The sequence below is a fragment of the Mauremys mutica genome, chromosome 8 (genome assembly GCF_020497125.1).
Source record: "Mauremys mutica isolate MM-2020 ecotype Southern chromosome 8, ASM2049712v1, whole genome shotgun sequence".
In the NCBI taxonomy this organism is placed as follows: domain Eukaryota; kingdom Metazoa; phylum Chordata; order Testudines; family Geoemydidae; genus Mauremys; species Mauremys mutica.
This window is the reverse complement of record NC_059079.1, coordinates 3,809,487-3,834,948: the sequence shown is the minus strand read 5'-3', so window position 1 is coordinate 3,834,948 and position 25,462 is coordinate 3,809,487. Positions and strand designations below refer to the sequence as shown.

The window sequence follows — 25,462 nt, the reverse complement described above, 5'->3', positions numbered from 1 at the left end:
CCTGCAGTACTGGGAAGCAATGGTAATCCAGAGACGGGGGTCTTGGTACCAATAGTCATTCGGTACCCATAAGCAGTGAGCACTCTGGCTCGTCTAAACCTGACGAGTCCCTGATGCAACAGAATTCCGGTGGGTACCAATGAAGCGGGTGAGTTGGATGGTACCGTTAACCTGGAGCACATAGATGCTGGGGCTGAAGGCATCTAGTGCTTGAATTTTTCCCAGTACTGACAGAGACAAGTGAGAAAGCACCACTGGTAAGTCTAATGTAGATGGTGCTGTTTTAGAGAAATGTCTGTCCTGGACCTTGTTGTCCTTCATACATGGTACCAGGGCCTGCTGGAGCTGTGCTTCTCCAAAGCAGTCCGGGATCTCCTGGTCCTGCTGGTACCGGAGGAAGAATCCTTCGCCTTCACAGTACCAAACCAAGAAGTCGAGGCCTCCGACGGCACAGACTTAGTGGGAGATCGAGGCCTTTTGGGAGCCATCTCCTGGTGGCGGGAGACTAAGCTCCTCTTCTTCAGAGCTTTCCCTGAGTCCTCTGAAGTCTTCACCCTTTTAGGGGAGACCGGAGCCAAGGTCGAAGGGGCACTGGATCTGTCTGGAGACAGATATACGGGGGAGTGAGTCTCCTGACTCGGAAGCAGGTCAAAGGGAGCACGCCATCATCAGAAACCTCAGTTTGGTCTCCCAGTACTTCTGTGCTCCAGATTTGAGAGCCGGGTGAAAGTTACACTTTTGACAGATATCAGACTCTCCCAAACAACGGATACGCTTAGCCCCGATCTACACTGGGGGAGGGTGTCGACCTAAGATATGCAACTTCGAGTAGCTGAAGTCGGCGTATCTTAGGTCGACTTACCTGGCCGTGTGGACGGCGGCGAGTCAACCGCTGCCGCTCCCCCATCAACTCCACTTCCACCTCTTGCGAGCTGCAGTTCCGGAGTCAACAGGGAGCACGTTCGGGGATCGATTTATCCGTGTCTAGGTGAGATGCGATAAATTGATCCCCGATAGATCCATCACTACCCGCCGATACGGAGAACTAACGGGAACTAGAAACACAAAACTAAAAGAACAAGTGTAGAACACGCTCAGGCACCACAAGGCTCCATCTCAGGCCAAGGCTGTAGAGAAGGAACTGCGGTCTGTTCGCCCATGCAGATCTGTATACCCTTGGTGTGCCGCATGAGGTTGTATAGAGCGTGTGCGTGGGCAGGACCCGCACTGCTAACAGAAAATCTCCAACCCAGGGCTTGAGAGGCATACGTGTGCCTGAAGTGGAGCACCCAATGGGATGCTACTTGAGGAGCCTGAATTTATATCACTTTTCATCTGAAGGAGTTTTATAAGCTATACACTGTGATCATATCCCTGTTACAGGCACCCAGAAATGGGAGATAGAAAACAACCATGTAATTGTGAATTGTATTAGACAAATCTACGCATTAAAATTATATTTTAATATATTTTAATTATAATTTAGCAGATAAACAGCACTAGGTCACTACTCCCATCCTTGAGCAGGGCAGGATTGTTCCCTGCAGTCTATTAATCGAAAAGTAGGGCTGGAAGGGACCTCAAGAGATCATTTAGTCCTGCCCCCTGCGCTGAGACAGGACCAAGTAAACCTCGACCTTGCCTGGTGGGTATTTGTCCAACCTGTTCTTAGAAACCTCCCGTGATGGGATTCCAACCTCCCTGGGAAGCCTGTTCCAGAGCTTAGCTCCTTAGAGTTAGAAAGTTTTTCCTAACATCTAACCTGAATCTCCCTTGCGGCAGATTAAGCCCATTGCCTCTTGTCCTGCCTTCAATTCCTCTTTATAACAGCACTTAACACATTTGAAAACAGTTACCAGGGCTTTGTCCAGCCTTGTTTTAAAAGTGAACTGTAAAGGAGGGGGGAAAAGAGTGATTCTGCTCCTTCTGTGTCCTTATGATGCTGTAACAAGAGAAGGGTGTATTTCCCTTTGTGAAAGGGGTTAGTAGTTCAGGCTGTGTTTACCTGTGGTGATGCCTGGGTGATGCAGGGGGTCAGTGTGGATGATCACAGTGGTCCCTTCTGGCTTTATAATCTATGAATCCGCCCTAGAAGATGGCATGGCTGCCTGGAGAACTGATAGGATTACATCACGTATACCCTGGCAGGGAAATCAGATTGAACGGGGGCATGGGGTGTGAATATTTCTGTTTAAAACAGAGTGTGCTTTGTTGCTTGAGAGAGAAATTCTCCCTGTTAAGGATTCAACACCTTGTTTCTTCAGTTAAGCGCTGGGAGATCTCCTGATCTGCATTTCTGACTCGCAGAACATATCCTCAAACCAAAAAAATATGGTAGGGGTGTCATTTAACCATCACAGGGTTTGCTGTGCAGCACATGATCGACTCAGACCAGTTGCTGGAGCTAAGTGCAATCACCATACGTGAGGCCTTCAGCATTTGTAACTTTATTGCAGAAAAATCCACTATTAACATATTTTACAAAGAAAGTTGCACTTTGGTGTTTGGCGAGTTCTGTTCCCCACTCCCTCCCGCCCCTGGGGGGCAGAGGTGGAGGCGTGGCTGGGACAGTCAGTCCTCTCCCTTCAAGCTGTGTGCAGAGCGGCTTGTTCCGGCGGCAACAGCTCCACTGACACCCTTGTGCCAGTTTCAGCCAGGGGGAAGTTCCGCTATTTCCATCAGCACTGTCTGTGCATCTGTTGGTGCCAAAAATTGGCAGCACCCTGCCCTCCAGCCGGGGAAACAAGGCTGCAGCGTAGGTGAAATTTCTGTGGTTCCAACTTGGGAGTTTGATGCCTGTGAAAACTGCCCTCTAATTTTCACACAACAAGAGGGGGTGGTGGAAATCAAATACACCCAAAAGTAAATGCAGGAAGGAGTGTGTCTCATCACAGGTAACAGAGAACAGACCAAACTCTACAGCCAACAGGAGAACCCTAACTACTGCATGATCTCTTCACCAGCTACTCCCAAAGCCACCGAGCAATGCAGGGAGTGGGGAAGTCACCTTCTCCAGCTCATCTGCCCTGGTTCCAGACGACCAGTTCGCCAGCTGCATGACCCGAATAATCGCCATTAAAGTCAATGATAGGACTTATCTATGCCCTGCTGGTGGGAGACTAGGCCCTCCCGAAAGCTAATGTGGGCATAGCATGGCTGTGAAAATGGTGCAACTTCACGGGGCAGGGGCCTTGCCGGAAGAGATGCTGTCTCCCCACAATTCCCCCAGACTTTGCTGGCCTGAGGGAGCACGAGCACTGGCTGCCTTCGAGCCAAGACAACAAGCTGAGACCTGAGAAAAACAAGGCTTTTGTATTATACCAACTATCCCAGCATCACGCTCAACAGCGAGACCTCGCCAACCGCTGCCCACAGTGTAGCTGCCCAGGCACAGCCGAGCGGGACCCAGAGGAGCCTTCAGAAGGCGTAACAAGATAGGAAGTAGAAATAGCCAGGAGCCACTGTCTGGGAAGAGAGAAACCCCAGTGTGTGTGTGTTGGAGAATGGGGACAGGTGGGAACACAGAACAGAAAAAGCCACACGGCCTCTCTCCAGCTGCACACACGGACAAGACGCATCCTGCCCAACACGCTAACGTTTGTCCCTAGGGAGCCCAAAGGCAGCTGGCTATCCCCAGACCCGCTCCTGTTTGTTTGCTTATTATGCAGCTGCAAAGGCTCCCAGGAGACGCTAAGGGCAGAGCTGGCAGCCGCTGGGACTGCTCGAGGGACTTCAGAAGCAGAGAAGCAGCATTTCTTGACCTCCAAACCCAACACACTGGGGGGGACAAGGCACAAAACAATAGCAAAGGCTAGTTCAGGGGTGCGGGGCATGAAGTGCCCTTGAGAGCCACCAAGCAGCCTCGACAAGGCCCTTGCCCCGGGGCAAGGCTATTTCCATAGTGAACTAAGGAGCTCCCAGCTCGCGGTACCGGGGAGGGAAGTCATGGCGCAGGCCGCGCAGGGCAGCCACCAGAGCTCAGAGCAGGTACTAAGTGCAACAAGCGACTCTCTGATACCCAGGAGAAGAGCCTGCACGTTCCCTTCCCACGCTGAGGTGACCACGGGCCAGCCTGCCTGCGGGGAATGGTTTAGGCTTGTGCTGCTGCCTCGAGGGAGAGAACCAGGGATTTTGTTTTCTTTTGAGACAGACAGGAGAGTTCCACCCAAGACAAGGCCACACAAGCCCCAATTACGTTTGTTCTCTCCCTCTGCAGCGTGATGAAAAACCTCCAGCCCATCCCTAGGGGCACATTCTCCTCCTGCAGCCAGGGGGCAAGGAGAGGACTGCAGTTTACCACAGTCCTGCTAGATTCTCTGGGAATTCAGGAGTGGATCCCACTGCTGAAGTTGAAATAGGAACAACATGTGCAAAAAAACACAAAGCAAGAGGAAGCCAGTCTGCTCCCTGCCCTTGTCTCCCAGTGGGAAGTAACATTCTCCTTTGCTTGCCTTGTGAGGGCCAACACTGCATCTCCTGACACAAGGCACGTTTTGAGAGCAGCAGCTTCTGAGCCTTCCAAGCGAGTCCTCTCCAGAGATTGTCAGCAAAACATCAGCTTGACCGCCAGGCTAAAATGCAAAGTGAAAAGCCCCTCTCCCATCTCCTCAGCATTTTGAGGAGGGTTAGGACACTCGGCGTATGGAGAGCAGAGGGAAGGGCCGGTGCTGGGCTCTAACTGGCTCCAGCTCTCAGAATAAACTTTAAAACCAAACTTTTACAAAAGTTTTTAAAACAAACCAACCCACCCATCTGCAATGAGTGTTTCAGTCAAGTGCAAAACCAGAGCCGCCTTCCCCCCATCCTCAGGGGATCTTCCTGGACCAGATCCTCAGGCGCCTACTGCTCAGGGAACTCCAGCGCTCCCCCAAACCTGGATGGAGGGTCCTCTTCTCGCTGCCTAGTAGCTGTAGAGGGAGAGGGGCGTATCCTCCATCATGTCATCCTGTGAGCAAAGGAGAGAAAGACACACAGTGTCTGTCACGTCATGGCATGGAGGGGGAGTGGTCCAGATCTGGGGTACTGCTGCATCTGGGAAGAGGGGTCCAGCCAGTGTCAGGCGCACAGCCCCTCCATTCTCAGTGTAGCTGCTTTGCCATTTCCAGCCCCTGTGCTCCCCGAGCAGTGCCTCCGTTAGCCCCTGGCAAGGGCTCGCCCTGTCTGGAGGAGCTACCTTCCCTTCCTCCTACGGCCTTTGGAAGGGGCTGGAGGAGGCAGGTTTGGGAACACGGCTGGGAGACTCCCCTCCCCCACAGGCCCACTCATGCAGCTCAGATGGCAGAGGAGAGTCTCAGAGAGAGGCCCGGACCCAGTATCTCCCTGGAGGTGTGCTGGGACCAGGCTCCCTTTCCCTCATCCCACCCCCCTCAAGGCCACCACCAGTCTGGCCAGTGAGGTCCCCCATCAGCAGGATTCATCACACAGATGGGTGGTCTCTGTGGAAGGACGCAAGGCAAACACCATGCCTAGGATGGTGAATATATCGCTGTTCCTCTGTGGCGTCACTATGCAGGATGACCAGTATGAAATGGTTACTTACCGTAACTGTGGTTCTTTGAGATGTGATGCAGCCGTGTGTTCCACTTAGGTGCGTGCAGGCCCAGCGCACCATAGCTGGAGAAATTTGCCTAGCAGTACCCATGGGGGTGACGCTCATGCCTTGTGGCTATAGCCCCTCCCCTGGCTACCCTCCTTCATTTCCTTTGCACTGAATGCCAGGACCCAAGAGCCCAATGCAGAGAGGATGGAGGGTGGGTTGTGCAAAACACACCTGCATCACATCTGAAAGAATCACAGTTACAGTAAGTAACCGTTTCATCATCTTCGAGTAGATGCGGACGCGTATTCACAAGCAGTACCTCCCCCCACGCTCCCAGGAGGCAGGGCTCGGAGTCTACCTAAGCCTACCAAAGCCTGCCTCCACCCTGGAAGATGCAGTTATGGTGTGTGAACCTACGTATCGACGACCATGTAGCAGTGGAAAGTCACTGAGGAAGGCTATGGGCGTTGCTTGCATCTGAGTAGAGTGAGTCACACCTGGGGGGCATAGCTGAAGCTATTTCATATGGTGTCTTGATGCAGAGTGTTATCCATTTGGAGATCGCCTGTGAAGAGATCACTTGACCCTTCATCTGATCTGCATATAATACAAACAGGCAGACGAAGCATGAAACGGTTTAGTCCAGTCCAGACAGAAGACTAGACATCACCTGACATCTACAGTATAGAGACGTTGCTGCTCCGGAGATGAATGCCGTTTAGGAAAGAACACAGGTCCCGCCCAATTCCAATGAAACTGAGAAGCCTCTTTAGACAGAAATTTTGGATGTGGTCGTAAAGTCACATTGTCTTTGGAGAATTGTGTATAAGGAGGCTCTGCCATCAGAGCCTGCAATGCTCATGCTCTCCTTGTGGAGGTCCTTGCTACCAGGAATGGTAGCACATTTTCTGACACAAAAGTGGAAAGGGACAAGATGCCAGGGGCTCAGATGGAGGTCCCATTAAGGCTGCTAGGACTGAGTTAAAGTCCCACAGAGGAACCAGCTCTCGGACCGGGGGATGTAGACGAAGGAGCAGTTTTAAGAATCTTGCTACCATGGCACTGGAGAAGACAGATCTTCCCTGAATGGGGGGATGAAATGCTGATACTGCTGCCAGACGTGCTTTCAATTAACTAAACACAAGCCGCAGTGACTGAAGGTGCAGCAGGTACTTCAAAATGTCCTGGATAGAGACCAGCTGCGGTTGGATTCTGCGGGCTAATGACCACACCAAAAATCGCTTCCATTTCACTGAATAGGCCATCCTGGTGGAGAGTCTTCTACTGTTAAGGAGGACTTGGACAGCTGCCGAATGCTGCTCTTTCCCCCGCTTCCGCCATGCAGCAGCCACACTGTGAGATCCAGGGAGCTGAGCAGAGGATGCGAGGTGTGGCCTTGGTTCTGAGTAAGTTGGGATGAGGAGGCAGCGGTATGGGAGGCTGAACAGACAGTGCGAGAAGATCAGAGAACCAGCACAGTCTTGGCCAGGTCAGGGCAATGAGAATGAGTTTGGCCTGATTCACCTTGAACTTGAGGGTGACCTGAGGGATGATCAGGATCATGGGAAAGGCATACAGGACAGCCCGCTGCCAGCTAGATGGAAAGAGTCAGACAGGGAACCCCCGAGAGCAGAACAGATGACATTTCCTGTTGTCTCTTGTAGCGAACAGCTTGACTGTCGGGATGCCCCAAGCTGTGAAGATGACCCGGAGAGCACTAGTCTTCGAGGACCACTTGTGACTCAGGGAAAAATACCTGCTGAGACAGTCCGCGCGATGATTCTGAACCCTGGGCAAGTGAACGGCTATCGGATCGTTCTCCTTAACGCTGAGCTGCCACAGCCCGATCACCTCTAGGCAAAACAACCTGGAGTTGTTCGTATGTTTGTTCGCATAATACATGGCAGTGGGAACTGTGTGAATCTCTTGATAGGCACAGCATACGTTGTAGATGGCCCGCAACACCAGCACACTGATATCGAGCCTCCTGCTCCAACCACAGCCCCGGTACTGTCAGCACTCCCAGGTGCGCCAACCCAACCCATCAGGGACGCGTCAGTAACAACCAACCTGGTTGGCAAGGGCCAGACAAAGGAAACGCCTTGGGAAATGTTCTCTGGACACATCCACCACTGCAAGGAGTCCAGGACCAGTGGATGAAGACAAACCAAACTGTCTAGAGGGTGAAGAGTAAGACTGTAGACCATCCTGTGCCGCATCTGAAGGGGGCAAAAGCGCAACCTTGTAAACCGGACCATGTGCATGCAAGCAGACGCGGGGCCCTACAGCCTCAGACACATCTGAACTATTGTGGGAGGCTGAGACTGCAGACTAAGGCAAAGATGGCAAATTGCCTGAAAATGGTCAGTTGGAAGAAACGTTCGACGTCGTGGAATCTAACAGGGCCCCAGTCACCTCTATTTTCTGAGTGGGAGCCAAGGTTGACTTTCCAGTGTTTAGAATGAGACCCAGATGATTGAGCAAGTGCACTGTGATGCCGATGTGAACAAGAACTTCCCCTTCATAACCAGCCGTCCAGATACGGGCAGATGTGAATTCCCTTCTTCCCGAGAGATGCTGTAACAACCACCATGCATTTGATAAAAACCGGAGGGGACAGAAGAGAGGCCGAATGGAAGCACTGTGCACTGAAAGTGGTGTTTTGCCACAACAAACCGAAGGAACTTTCTGTGGCTTGGCAAAATTGCCACATTTAAGTGGGTATTTGAAGATCGAGAGCAGCAAACCAGTCATTCTGAGAGCATGCAGGGAGAGTAGTCAATAGGGACCATTCGGAACCTCGTGTACCTGACATTTGTTGAGGCTGTGAAGGTCGAGGACAGGTCTTACTCCTCTCATGGATTTGGATACGAGGAAATACTGGGAGTAGAAGCCATGATCCTGGTGTTCCAGCAGAACCTCCTCCACTGCTCCCAAAGCCAGCAGAAAATGGACCTGCTCGAAGAGCTATCTCATGAGATGGGTCCCTGAGGAGGGATGGGGAGGAACTGGGTAGCATAACCCGACATGACGGTGCTTAGGACCCAGCTATCGGTAGCAGTCGAGCCCCAAGCATTGTGAAAGTGGGCCAGCCTGTCCCCAAAGTGGGGAGATGAGGAGGGAGGAGCAAGCACTGGAAGTTCCAGAGAGGGCATGTGGACTGGCCGAACCCTGAGCCCGACTGCTTCCTCCTGTGGGAACTATGCTACTTTCTGGGGTAGCCCCGGTGCCTTGGAGGAGTGAAAGTCTGCTGCTGCTGTTGCACGTCTCTGCATGGTCAGCCCCCAAAGACTGCCGGGGAGTCCTGGAGTCCCTGAAGGAGCGCAGCATCTTGTCAGTTTTGTCCAAGAACAGTGTTTGGCCGTCAAAGGCCAAATCCTCAATGGATTACTGGACATTGGGGCAATGCCCAAATTCTGCTTAGCCGCAGGCAGTACCGAAGCCGGCATGCTCCAGAGGGCTGTAGCCGGTTCAAGGAGCGTATCACTGATAGGGAGGGTGACTCTCCCAGGGGCAGAGATGTCCACCATCTCTGCAGGATGTCCACCAATTCGTGGGTGTTCTCTTGCAAGAACTCCACTTGGATACTGTGGGAAGCAGCTACATGCCACAAAAGGTCTTAGCACACCTTAAAATCCTCCGGTATCGAAGGCAAGAATGAGTGAGACAGCACAGCATCGTCTGGAGACGGAGACAAGGCCCTCAACTGAACCAAAGCTGGATCCTGTTAAAGGGCTGACGGACCCGGATGGGACAACTACGGAGGCTTGGGCCTGCAGCGGATTGACAGTCACCACTGCAGACCTGGCCAGTGATTTCACCTTCAAGCAAGACAGAGTGGGACCTCCACAAAGGAGGAGCGTCCCACAGATTCCATGGAGGCCACTGGCACGGATAAGGCAGTGGTAGCCAGCAGACACCGAGCTGGAGAAGAACGCGAATCCTGATACCCATAATAGTCTGTCAGCGGTCCCCAATGCTGATCAGGGGATGGAGCGTGGGAGGATGACAGCTCCGACTCAGAGGTTGGGGAGCTTTGGGATCCTGGGGATAAGCGTGGAGTGAGACCAGAAGAAGCGAGTAACCGACTCGTCCGTTGCCCAGAATGAGGCGTTACCCATGGAAGTGGTACTGTCGTCAGCGAGCATGCCGGTGCCGGAAGCAGTGTCAATCCCAAAGTCAGGAGCAGCAGCATGAGAGTGTTTGACAGTACCTATGTCGAGGGCAGTGAAAGCCGCCATGGAAGCGTTTGCTGGGCAGAATCCCACTCCCGAGGTCCTCTATACCGATTCTGGTACTGGCTCTGCACACTGGGGTGCGGTGCAGACAGACCTGAGGGTTCAGTGGCTCGTTCAGTCGACTGACCAGGCTACAGACAAACACAGCCCTGGACCAAAGAAGAGGTCAGGACCAAAAGGCAAAGGAGATCTGTAGCTGCCTGGTATGCCACTGACCTGGAAACAGTCGGTACTGGCATCTCCCTCATTGGTGCCGGACTCAACAGACACCCTGGGGCCAGAACGGGAGTCAACGGTACAGGGTTTCTACGCTCCCTACTCAGAAGGGTTAGCGGTACTCGTGCCATCCCACAGGCCGGTACCTACTCCGTGGCAGTCCATGCTTTTCCTGGGGAGGCAGAAGAGTCACTCCGAGAGCTGGAGCGGTCCGGAGTGGTATTATGCAACCTTTTCCTTGGCAGAGGCGACAGGGAAGGGCTCCTCCGCTTCTCTGGGGAGGCAAGTGCTCGGGAACGTGAAGCGGCAGCGCTCGGAGTCCGCAGGCGATCTCCAGCCCGACGCGCACCTTGGGACTGAAGCAGGTGCTGCGTCAGGCGAAGGCCCTGAGCCCCTTGGGCCTGTCCCTCGAACGATGTGCAGATCGCACAACGCTCTTTAATGTGGGCCTCGCCAAGACAGAGCAGGCACCGTGCGTGGGGATCGCTCCCCCACGCAAAGGACAACGTTTAAACCCTGGTGAGGGCATCCTCGAGGAAAACAAACAAATACAACTAACACAAAGGGTACTAGCTAGCTAGCTATCTAGCTATCTAGCGGAGGGAAAAACTAAACTCGCTGAGATATTGGGAGGTTAAGACCCTTAAGCTCTGACTCCAGCCGAGGGGTGATAAGAAGGAACTGAGGGAGGTTCAGAGCAGCGCTGCCTCATGTAGCCAGGGGAGGGGCTGTGGCCATGAGGCGTGCACACTGCCCCCTATGGGTGCTCCTAGGCGAATTTCTCTGGCTCCAGTGTGCTGGGCGCGCACACACCTGACTGGAATACATGGCTGCATCTACTCGAAGAAGAACTTTGTATCTCAGAGACTACACAGAGTGAACACTGCATAACACATCAGGGCAGGAGTGAGGAAAAACACTGACTCTACTTGGAACCATGGGGGAACCATGGCACAGGATGTCAGGCTGCCCTCACGCTGTCTGTCTGTCTTCTGGAACAGGGCTGGCAAGGTGGATCCTGTCGCTAAATCTCTTGTCACCTGACATCCTGGCAATGAACCTTGGAGGAGGCTCTCCAGACCCCACCCCAAGCCCCACACCCCTCCCAGTCACTGGCACCTCTTCCTTTGCATGAGGAATGAGCCGAATTCCCTCTGCGCAGCTTGTCGCCATCACTGCTGTCACAGCTGGAAGGGGAGCTGCAGCGTGGCGTGGCCTGGCCACACAGCTGGGAGCCAGCCAGGAGCTCAAGGCACAAGGGCCCTGGACACGGCCGGCAGGGCAGGGGCGTTGCTCACCATGGGCAGGTCCTGCAGGCGCCGGAACTCCATCCGGCTGTGGCGCTGCCGGTATCTCAGGAAGCCCACCAGGGCCAGGATCCCCACCATGACAACGAACATGGAGATGACACCAATCACCAGGGGGTTGGCCCCCATTCTGCCGGCAACAGCGGAGCTGGGCAGGTCTGCAGAGAGGAGGAGACGGTACCAAGAGGGTAAGGTCCCCAGGGCTGGAGCAGCCAATCCCAGTCTCCCCCTGGGCTCTGCCCTACGGCACCACAAGGGCTCCCCCAGCTCAAACCCACAGGTCAAATGCCTCTCCCATGCCCCTGCACTTGCTGCGCTCTCAATAACCAGTTAGAGAGAGCAGAGATGGGAGCACTGGGGCCTCGAGAGCATTTACCTTGACCATCATCGTCTCCCACATCCAACACAGAAGCCTTCTCGTGCACGGGATCGGCTGATGGCTGCCCTGTAGCTGTTGTGGCTGCCCTGTTGGGGGAGGAAGCTCTGGGGGTTGCCGTGGTGGAGCTGGGGGTGGTAGCTGCAGGTGTGCTCCCTGTTGTCATGGCAGCAGGGACGGTGGGCCCTGCAGGGCTCTCCTCTGTGGCATTCTCCTGGACTGTTTGTGGGGTGGGTTCAGGGTTCCCTGTCGTGGGCCCCAAGGTGTTGAATGCAGAAGGCTCCAGCTGGGCGCTGCTCGTTGTTGCTGCACAGAAGAAAAAGAGGCAGTTATCTACAAGGCGAAATCCTGAGTCTGCCCATCCCCACCCTGCATGGCCTGGACTGGGCGGCAGGCAGCGCTGCTGTCACCTAGCGGCCATGCCCAGCCCCTGGCATGAGCCCAGAGCGCTCTCTGCTCCAGGTTCCCCCTGGGATCCTCAGGGAGGCAGTGGAGAGGCCCTGAGACCCCTGCTGTTCTGTGTCGAGCTGGTCAGAAGGCCACCAACTGGAGCCCTGGCTCTGTGCCGGAGAACAGAGTGGGGTGGGACGTGGGCAAGGCTTGGGAAGGCATCTCAAGCCTCTCCAGGCTAGCAGGCCGATTCCCCCATCAAAGAAGATTCTTTAGCACCACTGAAAATTTACTACTTCTAGAGGTTGAGAGAGACTCTGAAAAGGTCATTAACTCTGTCTCGTCCTCCCCACCACCTCTCCATGGCTACATCCCATCACCTCCATGGGGCCACCAAATGGTGCTCATCTCCTAGCAGATGAATCCCCACGACAACGCCCCAGAAGAGCAGAGATCCCCAGTAGCCTGCGGACGTGCCTGACAGCTACGGCACTGAAAAGGGCGACAGGACTGTTGATCAGGAATAAACTACACAAGCCAGGACAGCTGGGGCGCTGCCCTGGGGAGAGCCTGCCCACCGCTCTCAGTAACAAATGCCGTACAGATTAATCATCAAATCAGTAAGTATTTCACAACTTGTCAGAGTCAGAGAGGCCCCCTCAGAGCCCAGGCGTGTTGAGGGGAACAGGTCTCTGAGCTGAGAACCCCCCTCTAATCAGCAGCAAAGCCCAGAAAACCAAGTCAGTGAGAGTCCCCATGCCATCCAATGGGATTTTAGGGCAGTGTGGCAGACCAGGTCACCCTTGGCCACCCTCTCCTTTAACAGAAGGCCTAAAATCGACAGCAATAGCCTCTCTGGAAACGTCATCAGGCCAGAGAAGAGAGATTAGGCTGGCAGCTGTGCCCTGCTGCCAGTAAGGATCCCAGCATGCAATGCGCTCTGTTGCTCAGAGCCACCTAGCCGCACTGCATGCTGGGATTTTCCTCACAGTTTCTCGTTGATGATTGGGGGGGAGGTGTTAGCTTCTATCTACCCCATGCTATAGAAGTTAGGGGTTGCGTGTGCAAGCTGTCAGCCCCAGATACCAGCTGGGCAATCCTGCTTTAAAGCCAGCCGAGCCAGGTACTGCTCTCATACTGGTGTGACCTCACCACAGTCACAAGAGCCGCTCTGGAGTGACGTGGGTACAAAGAAGAGCAGCATTCAGCCCCTGGGTGAGTGTGCGTGTACCTAGGAAGGAAAGGGTTAATTTGCTGTACTTTTGAGGAAAGATGTAAGGGCCTTTAGCAGCAACGGTTTATAATCTTCCCCTCCCAGGACAGCTGGCTGATGTGGTAAAAGCCAGGGAGCAGGTTCCCTATCTGCATATGAAAGAGGAACCAGCAGCTGCCGCAAACCTTTCCCACTTGCCCTAGCGTCAGGATCCCCCTTTCACTTACCAAGGGCCCGATCCTGTGAGGTGCTGAGTGCCCCCGACTCCAGGCAAAGTCAATAAAGGTAGAAAGGCACTCAGCACCACACGGGGCCAGGCCCTAAGTACCCAGGCTGGGTGTGCTGTGGGAGAAAGTGCCCCCTACGCACGGGTGAGCGGCAGGGTAGCAAGAAGCCTCACCCAGCGCGTCCTGTGGTGGTGGATGCGTTGTAGCCACAGTCGCGGTGCCAGTCGGCCCCGTGGGGCTGGAGGGCTCTGTTCCATTTTGGCCAGGCTGGTTTGCATCTGTGGTGTTGGCAGCCAGAGCCGGAGTGGGGAGCTCTGAGCTGCTGTTGGCCGACTGGTTCTTATTCTGAAGCCCCATCGTAGCATCCGCTGAGACGGCTGGGGCAGGAGTCTGCAGCCTGGCACCCTTGGTGGTGGTTGCGCTGGGATCGGGTGGGATGGACTCGTCCAGCTCGACAGCGCGGGGGCTGCTAAAACTGGGGTGTATGGCCGCCCCGTCCTTATCGGCGCTAGTCACAGGAGGGGTGGTCGCCTCCGGGCTGAAGCCACCAGCCTCACTGAGTGGAAGTGAGCCTGGCCCAGTGCTGGGCTGAGCTGGTGACACCGCCTGGTCAGTCAGGGTCTCCTGCCCATCTCCTAGTGCAGGAAAGAAAGAGAGAAACGCTGAAAGGGGTGATGTCCATACCACACGATAGGAGACCCAGGGTGTAGGCGGGTTAGGGAGGGAGGGCAGGAACCAATCCCCAGCTGGCCTGTGCTGCATACAGCATCGCACAAACACCAGGGACCAGAGAAGGGGTCCGGGCAGCAAGCCTGCCTCTGGAGCAGCAGGCGCTGGTCTCTACCGAAGGCAGGATGCCTGATCAGAGGGAGCCACATCAGCTCCACCATCAAACCTCCCACTCCTATCGCACTGTAAAGGATGGACGTGACCGGAACCTCTCCACACTCCCCTCAATACTGGGAGTTCAGTAAGAAGAGTGTCTGACGGCCAAAGAGCCACAATTCCACAGTCAACAAAGAGGATGACGGCAAAAAAAAGCCCACCCTGGTTCAATCGGGAAGTGAAGGTGCCATTTTAAAATAAATTTTAAAAAACCATAACAAAAGGACAAAAAGGGGAAGTAGATAGCAATCATAAATCAGAGGTTATGAAGGGTAAAATATTGATAAGAGAAGCTAAGGACATGAGGGTGAAAAATTAAAAAGGTGTCTAAATATATTAGAAACAAAAGGAATCTTAACACTGATAGAGGCTCATTACTAGATGGAGATGGTAAAATCGTTAATGATGTTGAAAAGACAGAAATGTTCCATAAATATTTCTGTTCTGTATCTATAAAGAAGGAGAATGATGTTAGACAGCATCTACGAGAAATAGACATTTAAAAAATCAGCAGGCCCAGATACCTTGCATCCAAGAATTCCAAGAGTTGACTGAGATTTCTGGCCCACTAATGTTAAATTTTAATAAATCTTGGAATAGCAGGGAAATTTCAAGTCTGGAAGAATGCTAATATTGGGCCAATACTGTATTCAACAAGGGCAAGCGGGTTGAGCCGGTTTACTATACGTTGGTTAGCCTGACATCTATCCTGGGCACAATAATGGAAAAGTTGATGCAGGATTCAATAAATAACCAATGGGCATATAATTAATGCCATTCAACATGGTTTTATGGAAAACAGGTCTTGTCAAAACAAATCTGATTTCACTTTGATGAGATTATACATTTGGTTGATAAAGACACGTAATAAATACGTTTTGTACTGCATTTAATTCAATGTAGCCCGTCACTCTGATTAAAATATTAGCACTATGCAATATCAAAACACATGTTAAATGGATTGAGAGCTGACTGACAGATCTTAAAAAGCAGCTGTCACTGGGGAGCCATCATTGAATGGGGATGTTTATAGTGGGGTTCTGCAGGGTACTAGGCCTGATGCTATTCAATATTTTCATCGGTGATTTGGAAGTAAATATAAAATCACTGTTGATAAAATATGCAGCTGGCACAAAGACTGGCAAATGGCAAATAATGAGAAGGACAGGGCAGTCATACAGAGGAATCTGGATGACTCAGTAAGCTAGTCTGTGAAAACAAAATGTGTTTTAATACAGCCAAATGCGAAGTTGTACATCTAGCAACAAGGAATGCACCCCATACCTACAAAATGCGGGACAATATCCTGGACAGCCGTGACTCTGAAAATTCTGCAAGTACTTATTCATGCTCTTAACTTTAAGCACATGTATAATATCTAGGGTGACCAGATGTCCCGATTTTATAGGGACGGTCCCGATATATTGGGCTTTTTCTTATACAGGCGCTTATTACCCCCAACCCCATCCTGATTTGTCACACTTTCTATCTGGTCACCCTAATAATACCACCGATGCCAACTGCACGCACGTATTGGCAGTACTGCGGCCACAGAGGGGAGCCCAAGTGGTGCACCATCCATAGTGAGAGGCCAGACGGTGTAAGTTACACTCACATAGGTCTTGCCCTGATTCCAGCCATCAGCGGCCTGGCACCAGTACAAACCCCTAGTGTAGGTAAAGCTCGCTGCAATTTGCATCAGTCCAGCTTAGGCTGGTTTCAAGAGCTTAGACCCCTCCCTCCCTCCCTCCATCATGTCTCCCTTACAAATCTGGCTCCCAAGGAACACTGTGGAGAAACGCTGCCAGCACCGTGTTGGGATCTCTTGACAGGGCTGAGAGAAGCCGGTGACTCAGCAGGGAGACTGCACGTTAAGAAGGCATGAGGGAGAGGGAGTGTGTGTGTGTCCAACAAAGGCACCAAGCTGAGGCCTTAGAAGGGAGAGGCTGATGGAGCTAAATTTATACAGGCTAAAGGAAATGGTATTTATGGGATTGTGAAAGCCCTATAAATATCTGAAGGGAAATATACAGCAGAGGACTAAGATCTAGTAATAACAGGGTTGAAAAATACACAGGCGTAAGTAGGGGCTTAGGGAGTGGCAGATGGACCCGCTAAGCTCACGCTGTGTGACCGTCTAAGACAGCCCAGCTGCCCTCTGACAAGAATCAAGCTGGGTGCGAAGTGCTGTGTGCCTACCACTACGCTGCCCTACTCACAAGCACTTGGTAAGAGGCCAGAAGCTCCTGAGGCCACGCTCGCTCGGCAGCACTCAGCCATCTAGCCTGGGAATAAATAGATCCTCCCATCATACACACCCGCCCACTTCACTCCCGATAGACACAGACACACACCCTGTAAACAGGCAGTACTTGTATGGGGGCAGGAGGAGGGGGTGCGAGAGGAGAGGGGCTGGGGGGCCAGCACTGCCCCAGGCTCACAAAGCCCGTTCCCCATTTGGAAGCTGCTCAGAGATGCGTGCAGACGCTCACCCAGCCAGCTAGCTGGAGAAGGGGGAGCCGAGGGGGGAGGATCGGCTTCGCCTTTCCAAGGACAGGGCAGGCTCCCAGGTGGAGGCCAGAAGAGCAAAGTGCCCCTAGAGTCCAAGCTTCAGCGAACCAGCCTGGCCCAAAGCAGGGTGCAGGGTTAACCCACGATCTCCAGCCCCCATTGCCGCTGCTGGGTGGACTAGCCCGGCCTCACACGGGAAGGCGGGAAGCTGCGGAAGCGCTGAGCTCCCGGGCCCGGGGGCTGAGTTCCCCAGTGCTAGACTGGGGTGCTGTGGTTCCAGGGAGAGGCAGAGGCCAGGAAACAGCTTTGCTCTCAGACCGGACGGGTGGAGGGAGTCAGGGCATGGTGCGGAGCAGCCCTGCTGCTGCTCTACGTCTTAGAGGAAGGCCTAAGCCACGTGAGGCTGGCTGAGGCCCTCTCGGAGTAGGGAAAGGGACGGCCTGACTCTCACGCTTTCCATGGCAAAGCATGCTGGGAAAGGGGAGGCACTGGGGGCCCTTGAAATACCAGCTCCTCTCCCTTCTCTTCAGCCCGCTGTAGGGAAGTTGGCACCGGGGGCTGACCGAGCTCCTGGGAGTAAGCAGGTGTTGGGGGTGCAGGTAGGAGCTTGTCTATGCGAACAGCCTTCGGGTTTTAGCTGCTGCTGGGCTGGGGGAGCTCTTGGAGATTTATATTGCTTGGGGGAGCTGGTCTCTGCTGTCTCATGGTGCAACAGACCCCTGGGTACAAGAAACCCCTTCATCTGTCCCTGTGTACCCCCTGCCCACTCCCACGGCGGGCAGGGCCCTCCTGTCGCTGCTGGGGGTTGTGCTGTCCCCAGGCACAGGCCTTACAGAGTCTGTCTGCCTGGAGAGAGCTGCCTGGCTGTGCTGAGGGACCAGATGGCTCTCAGCAATACCCAACCAACACACACACAAGCCGGAGGGGTTCTCGACTCCCTCCTGCAGGGGAGAGGGGGAATATGGAACTCACAGGGGGGTCTGGGTGAGATGGGCTGGGCTTTGTCTCTTCTTGCCACCCCAGCAAGATCACTGAGGTGTGTGGCCCGCAGGGATCTTAGTGCAACCGTCTTTGAGGGGCTGCGTGGTGTTAGTGGAAACCTGCCCTTGGAGCTGTGGTTTAGAGGGCCTGGTACAGGGAAGCAGCACGTAAAGGGGCACTTGAAGGTATTAAAAGCAGCTGTGCGTAGCTGGAGCCACTGATCTGTTCAGCTGTCCCTGTGGTGCACACCGAGGCTACTCAGAGCATCGCATGAGCAGCTAGAGCAGAACTCTGAGCTGTCGCTCCAAGAAGCAGACCCTCGGGCTCTGAGCTACAGGAGAGGCTTTGCACCGCTGACAGCAAAACACTCAGTCCTGCTCCTAACCAGTACACGGTTACAGCCAGCTCATAGTTGGCTGAGCAAAGCGCGGCCTTTACCCTTTAATGGGATGCTGTGGCCATTAAGGCCAGAGGAGGTAGTTTATTGGAAGAGAGGAAGATGGTCCTGGGGGCAGTTGGCATCTGGGAGAAGGAAGGTACAGGGCTATCCTAGATCATTGTTCCCGTAAGGGCCTGACACCAGGTGCTTTGGAGAGAGGGCAGGGCAAGGCTCCCCTCTCTCCCAGCCAGCACAAACAGGAGTGGGGCTATTAAACCCACCTGGAGAGCATCAAGAGCCTGACTAGCTGAGTGGGTGACCCAAAAAAGGAGTCTCCAAGCGAACCCAAGGAAGAAGCTCCTGAGACCAACAGGAAGAACTCAGCTAGGACCTGAGGGGAGAGTCTACAGGACAGGAAGGGCCAGGACTGGAACTGCACAGACCCAGAAAGGAGGGCTGTGAAACCCTGAATCTACCGGTATGTCTACACTGCAGTGTAAGCCCAGGGCTAGCAGTAATTTGAGGCAGCAGACCCTGAGTTTGTTAACCTAGGGCTCTAGCATCTACACTGCATTATGTGAGCCAAGTCCCACTTCCTATGTCCCGGACTTCCTAGCACCCCTCCAAGATGTGGCCACTCTAGCCCTTTATTCATGGTGCCGTAAGTGAAAACTTGACTGTCCACCAAATTTGACTGTCCAGAGGATAAAGAAAAATCAGCCTGTGGGATACTCTTGGCGGACTCCCAGAACATGAGTCCAGTGGGGCTGCATCTACACTGCAAAGCAATAGGGCTTGAGCCCTGGGTCCCATCTTGACTCAAGCTCAGACCCTCTACCCCCATGGGGTCCTGGGACCCTGTATCCAAGCCCTGGGTTAGAGTGATTTGTGTGTAGACAGAAGGAGGGTTAGGCTTGAGCATGAGTTCAAACTCTGGGCTTACGTTGCAGTGTAGACATACCCTAAAAGGGAGCTCTGGGGGGAGGGAAGCTGGTTAATCTGAACAAAATAGTCCCAAGGCAGGGGGAATATTGTACTCTGGATGTAGGTGGGTATAAGTGGGTTATTCTCAGAATTCAAGGGGAAACTGAGGCAGGGTGCTTGTAGGATCATTCTAGACCCTGAGGCAGTGCTCTGGGACTGCACCCACCTACAACACACAACACTACAGCATTTCTGACTGTAATGTGATCACTTTTAAAAAACACCTCTGATCAGTTTGGAGCAACAGCTCAGCAGCATAACAGCTGCTCACTCATCTCACTGGACAGTAACTCTGAAACCTAATGATGACCAGTCAACTATTTTCTGTTGAATACCAAATGTGTTGTAGAGCCCTTCTCCCACCCAAAGATCCAGCACTTTCTCTAACTACTGGGTTCAGCCTCTCCTGTCGAGGAAACCGGCACTTCAGGGAAGGCAAAGAGCACACCAGCACAAGCAAAGATGCAGCTCCTTGCAGTGACCTCCGGCTGGGGAACCAGAGGGGATAGTTTCCTGACCAGGAGGAGTCCTAGAGGAGGAGGGTTGTAACCATTTGAGGAAAAAAATGCACCCCGTTGCAGACACTGGTAGGAAATGCATCTACTCCGCGGTGAGAGGAGAGGGCTATCTGCTAAGGACGAGAGCCAGCTAGGTACTGCAGATGGCTCTGTGGTGCAGTGCTGTTACAGTACTAGATCTCCAGGGTTAACCTGAGCTGACACCAGCTCTGAGGCCAATACACTATAAATGTGCCACAGTACAGCAGGAGAAAGGAGGACGCCAGTGGACCGTGAGGTGCAAAGGCTTAGCTCAGACTTCACAGCCGTGCCCCAGCAATCCAGCTGCAGTGCGCCAGGCAAAGCGATTGAGGGGTTTATGAACACATAAGAATCTGTAACCAGCTCCAGATCTAAATTGCCTCCTTGGTGGGGCTGGAGACGTCTGCACCAGGGGCACAAGCAGAGCTGCTGCTGGGCCTTGTTCTGAAGGCTTCTGCTTTGTGCCTGTGCTTTCCTGGAGAGTCCAATGTAAAGCGTGTTTCACCCCCCATCTCCCAGCACCGGCAGCCTTCCGCTCGGAGCCAAGGTCTGCAAGGCCATCCCCGAGACAAGGAGGGTTCCCCTCACACAGGGACAGACGGCCTCCCGTCTGCCTGAGGAACCAGAGCCCCCCAGTTCCATGTGCCTTGTCTCTTGGAATCCAGCCAGGAGCCCCCGTGCTCCCTTTCAGAACCAATTCACCGTCTAGATCCAAAGCTGGAAGCGCCACTCTCTGAATTAAACTAGGGTGTGGCCAGCAGCAGCTAGGCCTGGACCCAGGCTCCTTTCCCCAGCTGAGAAGACAGAGGTAGCAGGGTCCTTTGTTCCCCCTGGGAGCCCTTTGCTATCGAGCTGCGTGGGAGGCACAGCTGGTTCCAGCCCGCAGAGACCAGGTTTCTATTTAAACCCAACCACTGTCATAGACTCTCAGGACGCCCAGCATTCTGCTGACAAGCACTTCGCAGCTCCACGTGACCCTTCAACCCCCGAGCAAGGCCTGTGCCCCCCCAGCTCCCTAAGCGATGGACAACGGACTTGGATCTTCCTCCAAAGGCCAGGGGCCAGGAGTAAATCTCAACAGATGCTCAGGCAGATATTTCCAGCTCCAGTCAATAAAGCAGCAACAGCCTGATCAAACGCACAGCAAGGGTCAGAGGGACTCCGACGCGTATCTTTTACACGGGGCAGGTGACTGTCTGGCACTGCATTAACTAGTCTGATGGGTTTACGGGACCTTCAGTATAGAGCAGTCTGAGTGCATCTTTCTCTTGTTCTCTATGTTCTTCCCACTGGAATCACCGCTGGGGAAAGGTGCTCGCTTGTCCCCTCTTTATCCACCGAGCAGATACAGCACATACAACGGCAGGGCAAGGGGCCTCTACGCTCCCCCTCAACCCTGCCCTGGGAAGCCCACGCGGGAGGAGATCAATCTCCTTGACCCATTCACATTGTGGCACCTGATTCTGCCCAAGAAGCCAACCGGTACCAACTGAGATGGGTTGTTAGAAGGGACGCCTGCCCACCAGGCATGGGCCTGCCCACCAGCTCCTGATCTGGGGGACCTTTGGGAAAGCTTTCAGGCACTGCTGACCTGGGCTGGATTGGAATTGGCAGCCTTACGCGAAGGCTGCATGAGCCCTCTCTTTTATCTGCAGCATCGAGGTGTTTAGGTCTGGAGGGTTTCAACAGGGGGAGGCAGCACGTGCACTGAGTCCCTTCCGAGACTTAGAGCAATTGCAACTCACCTCCCCCCACCCCACACATCTTGATATGCTCCTGGCTACCCAGGCCAATACTCAGTGGTCATTAAAGGACTATCCAGTGCTTTCTCGAGGTCCTCGTTCCCCTGCCTAACCTAGGAATCTATCAGAACAGGTCACTGCTAGCCCCCTGCCCATGAGCCCAGGAAGCAGGACAGACCTAGCCCCTGCACCGTAGCACAGGTGGGAATACAGCAGCTGGCTCTGCGGAAACTCCATCACTCAGCATCAAGATAAGTAAGTTAACCCTCGGGCAGCAGCTGTCCTGGAGGAGTTTGTGAGCATCAGCAGCGGGCATTAAGGAGACGGGGCGTGTGCAGAAAGTCTCTGTGCCTCTTCTTTGCCTCCTCCCCCCCCGAACTCTGCTTCTCCTTCCACTTGGAGCTCTACCCCGGTCTGGGGGAGGAGCTGTGGAAGTGGGGCTCCTGACGAGGGTTTGCAGGTGGGAGTACTGGACTGAGGATGCGGGTGCAGAGATGTTGGCAGAGAAGGCTTGACCAGTCCCTGGTAGGCAGATAGCAGCTGTTGGCAGCTGGGGGCTGTGTCAGCAGGTGCAGGGTTTCACAGCCTTCTCCATCAGCAGATGATCAAGGCGTCTATGCCACAGCCCTAGGATTAAGGCTCTTCTGTCAGAGAATCCTGCTTTACTTAAAGGCTGCATCACTAACCCTGCACTTCCTGCAGCCCATGGTAAACATACAGCTACGTATATAACTAGTGAACACGCAGTCACTCTCCAACCCGCCCTCCCCCCACCAAGGGACGTCAGCGTTCAAACGACTCTAGCTGGCATCCTATACGCCAGCTCTGAAGACACTTTCTGAACCTGACCACACTTGCCCAGACGAGGTTTCCTGCGTGTGTACGTGTGCAGCCTGCAGCCAGGAAGGCACTAGCTGGCACCGTGGGGAAATGCACCACCTCAGGCTGCATGACCTGCTCTGGGAGGAGTTCAGTGGAACCGGTCTCATTTCCCCAGAATCCACCCCCCCAAAACCAAAGGCACAGGGTAAAAATGTCCGTCTCTACTCAGAGCCCCGGCACTGGACTAGCAGGGGGTGGTGTGGGCTGGGATGCAGGCACACCGAGAGCTGCATATCAGGAAAAGACCCGCACACCCCTAGAGCCAGGCCACCAGCCCTTTCCGTTCATGGGCACTAAAATTACCCAAGCAAATATTTAAATGAGATAAAGACCAGGCTAATGAGTTACTCAAAGTCCTAATGAACCAGACACAGTGCCTGGGCTTGACGACAAGCCAGGAAGGAGCAAGCCTAAGAGGCATGGGAGGGAGACAGCTTACATAGCGATGTGACAGTCTCAACAGCCGCTGAGAGTGGAGAGCCAGGAACTGTCTCCTGTGACAATGGCAGGGTAGCGCCACTGCCCCCGCCCCCCGCTCCCGGGTGCTAACGCACCCTCCCAGGAAGGGTCACAGTGCGCAGGGGGGGCAGGAACAATTTGTATTGTGGGGGGTGCTGAGAGCCATTGAACCAATCTGATGGAAACCATTTCAAGCCAGGGGGTGCTACCACACCCCCAGCGCCCCTAGTTCCAGCCCCTATGTCCGCACGCTTGCCAGCAGGAGAGTCTGACTTCCTAGCCAGCACCTACAGGAAGCAGAGTGCCAGTGGACAGCCATTCCCCCTCTCACATGCATTTCAGCCCTGTCTGGGGGAGTGTCTTGCACTAAGCCCTTCCAATGGGGCGCCAGGGACCAGCCTAGAGACACCAGCGGTCTGATCAGGTATGGCAGGGGTGGCCAACCTGAGCCTGAGCAGGAGCCAGAATTTACCCATGTGCATTGCCAAAGAGCCACAGTAACACGTCAGCAGCTCCCCGTGTCTCCCACCCGCCAGCAGCACCTAACCCTCCATCCCTGCGCCTCCCGCCCACCGCGATCAGCTGTTCTGTGGTGTGCAGGAGGCTGGCGGGAGGGGGGAGGAGGAGGAGCAAGGGCGCAGCAGGCTCGGGGAGGGGCAGGGGCCTTGGGGGAAGAAGTGGAGTGGGGGCTGGGCTTGGGGCAGAGCCAGGGGTTGAGCAGGGAGCACCCCCCGGCACATTGGAACGTTGGTGCGTGTAACTCCAGCCCTGGAGTCGGTGCCTATACAAGGAGCCTGCATGTGGCTCCAGAGCCGCAGGCTGGCCACCCCCGGGTATGGTGACACTCAGAGGTGGTGTAATGGGAAGTGCAAAGCTCAGAAGCTGTTTGTGATGCTGAGCACAGGTGGGAGGGTCAACAAGTATCGCTTCAGAGGGGGAGGCAACGGCTTAGCAAGGGGAGGCCCCGCACCTAATGCTGAGGCGAAGGATGGGAAGGCCTGGCTCAGGGCTGCTCTCGTTTAAGTGACGTCCTTGCTGCCAGTCGGTGAAAGATCCCGTGAGAGCATGACACCCTGCTCCTCACCGCTGGGAGAGGGGTTCTGGGAATCTCCTCTTGCCAAGCCTTGCACCCCTGTTTAGTTCACACCTGGGTACTGTCCATGGGCCAAGCTATAGCGAATGGGCTCCCTTCCCCACAAGGGACTGCGGGGATCGCCCTCCGGGTGCCCATCCAGCTGGGATTTCAAAGTTGGTTCTTTCTTGTAACTTGCAAGCTTAATCAATCTAAAAGTAGACCGAAGACTTGGCGCCAGCTGAGACCTGGCCTTGATTCTTAAAATACAAGAGTCAGAGCCACCAGCAAGAAAACATTCGGAGTGTTACCAGAAATCTAACCGCCACAATGGGGCCCCTCTGCAGCAGCAGGGAGGCCAGCCAGCTATAACTCTGTATCCAGCACCACAACAAGTACAAGTCTCACCCACGTCCCCACTACAAAACCAAACCCCACCAGGGGAATGGGATGATCCAGAGGGCTAGGGGATGGACTACAGCATCAGTCCCTTCTTGCCTACCACTCCAAATCCAGCCATGGGTGGTAAGGACCAGAGGTCACTACCGTCCGATGGCTGCTTGGGTACCGGCGTGAAATGAGCCGGTGGTTTCATAAGGGGCTAAGTGTCCACATCACAAAAACCACCCCCGCAACTGGCAGCCCTGCTGGCGTTTCCCGCAATGGTGGCCAAGGATTTCCTGGGCCGTGGAGGCAGAGGAACCAGTCTGCTCCTCGGCACTAATGCCACCCAGCCCTTCTCATCTACAGATCTTCACACACTCCACAGTGTCCACGGCCCCCTTTTACAGATGGGCAAACAGAGGCACGGGAAGTAAAGGGACTCGCCCAACATCACACAGTAAGTCTGTTGCAACCTAGCACGGTGCCCCCCTTAAATTCTCCTGCTCCCTTGTAGCCCATCTCAGCTTGCCCTGCAGTGTCACAGGGTGGGGTCCCTGCTCCCCCATCTTACTCTGAACTCCTTTTTCTTCCATCTTTGGGCACTGCTCGCCACCCGGTCAGACAATCCCGGTCACTTCCCTCACTAAGACATATGCCGGGGGAGGGGGGGGCTGACTAGTTTTAAAACAAAAGCTTCACAGCACTAGCACATTTTACTGTTAAAGGAAACACTGTTCACCCTTCATAACAAATTGCGATGGATTGATTCAAGGATGGCAGAGGGGTCACAGCAGAGCCACTCGCCTCTCCCATCCATCACCATCACAGGCCCCCTCTACTATCCTCGTCTCTGGAGAGACTCTCTTGCAGAAACGTTCCTCCTGCCCATGCACGTGCTAGGTTACTGCTCCCTGTGGAGAGTGAGGGAGCTCTGTGCATTAGCTCTGATGTGCTGCAGTTTGCCTGTCTGAGGTTATCCTGTTTGACGGCAGGGAGTTAAATTAAAGGAGGCCGTGAGGAGGAAGCGAATCAATGACAAAGATGCGGCACAGTCCAGAGAAGGAAGGGTCACAGAAGAAACAATGAGGCAGGAATTAACTGGGAAATGTCCCCTGCCTGGTTGATTCGTCCCAGACCC

General features: G+C 54.1%; 1 protein-coding gene across 2 annotated transcripts in view; it reads right to left on the bottom strand.

Annotated features, from left to right (window-relative positions):
- Positions 1 to 2,439: 2,439 nt before the first annotated feature.
- The window catches only part of LOC123376407 (flocculation protein FLO11-like), a 31,342-nt gene continuing 8,319 nt past the window's right edge, over positions 2,440 to 25,462 (bottom strand). The window contains exons 1-5 of one of the 2 annotated variants that reach the window (XM_045028359.1): positions 14,770 to 14,905; positions 13,680 to 14,141; positions 11,677 to 11,982; positions 11,292 to 11,458; positions 2,440 to 4,945 (exon numbers count right to left, since the gene is read on the bottom strand). In XM_045028359.1, the coding sequence (XP_044884294.1) occupies positions 4,901 to 4,945; positions 11,292 to 11,458; positions 11,677 to 11,982; positions 13,680 to 14,141; positions 14,770 to 14,890 (1,101 nt within the window). In that variant the 5' untranslated portion in view covers positions 14,891 to 14,905 and the 3' untranslated portion in view covers positions 2,440 to 4,900. Of the gene's footprint in view, positions 4,946 to 11,291; positions 11,459 to 11,676; positions 11,983 to 13,679; positions 14,142 to 14,769; positions 14,906 to 25,462 lie in introns of those variants that run through there. The other variant, XM_045028361.1, reaches the window with a different exon arrangement.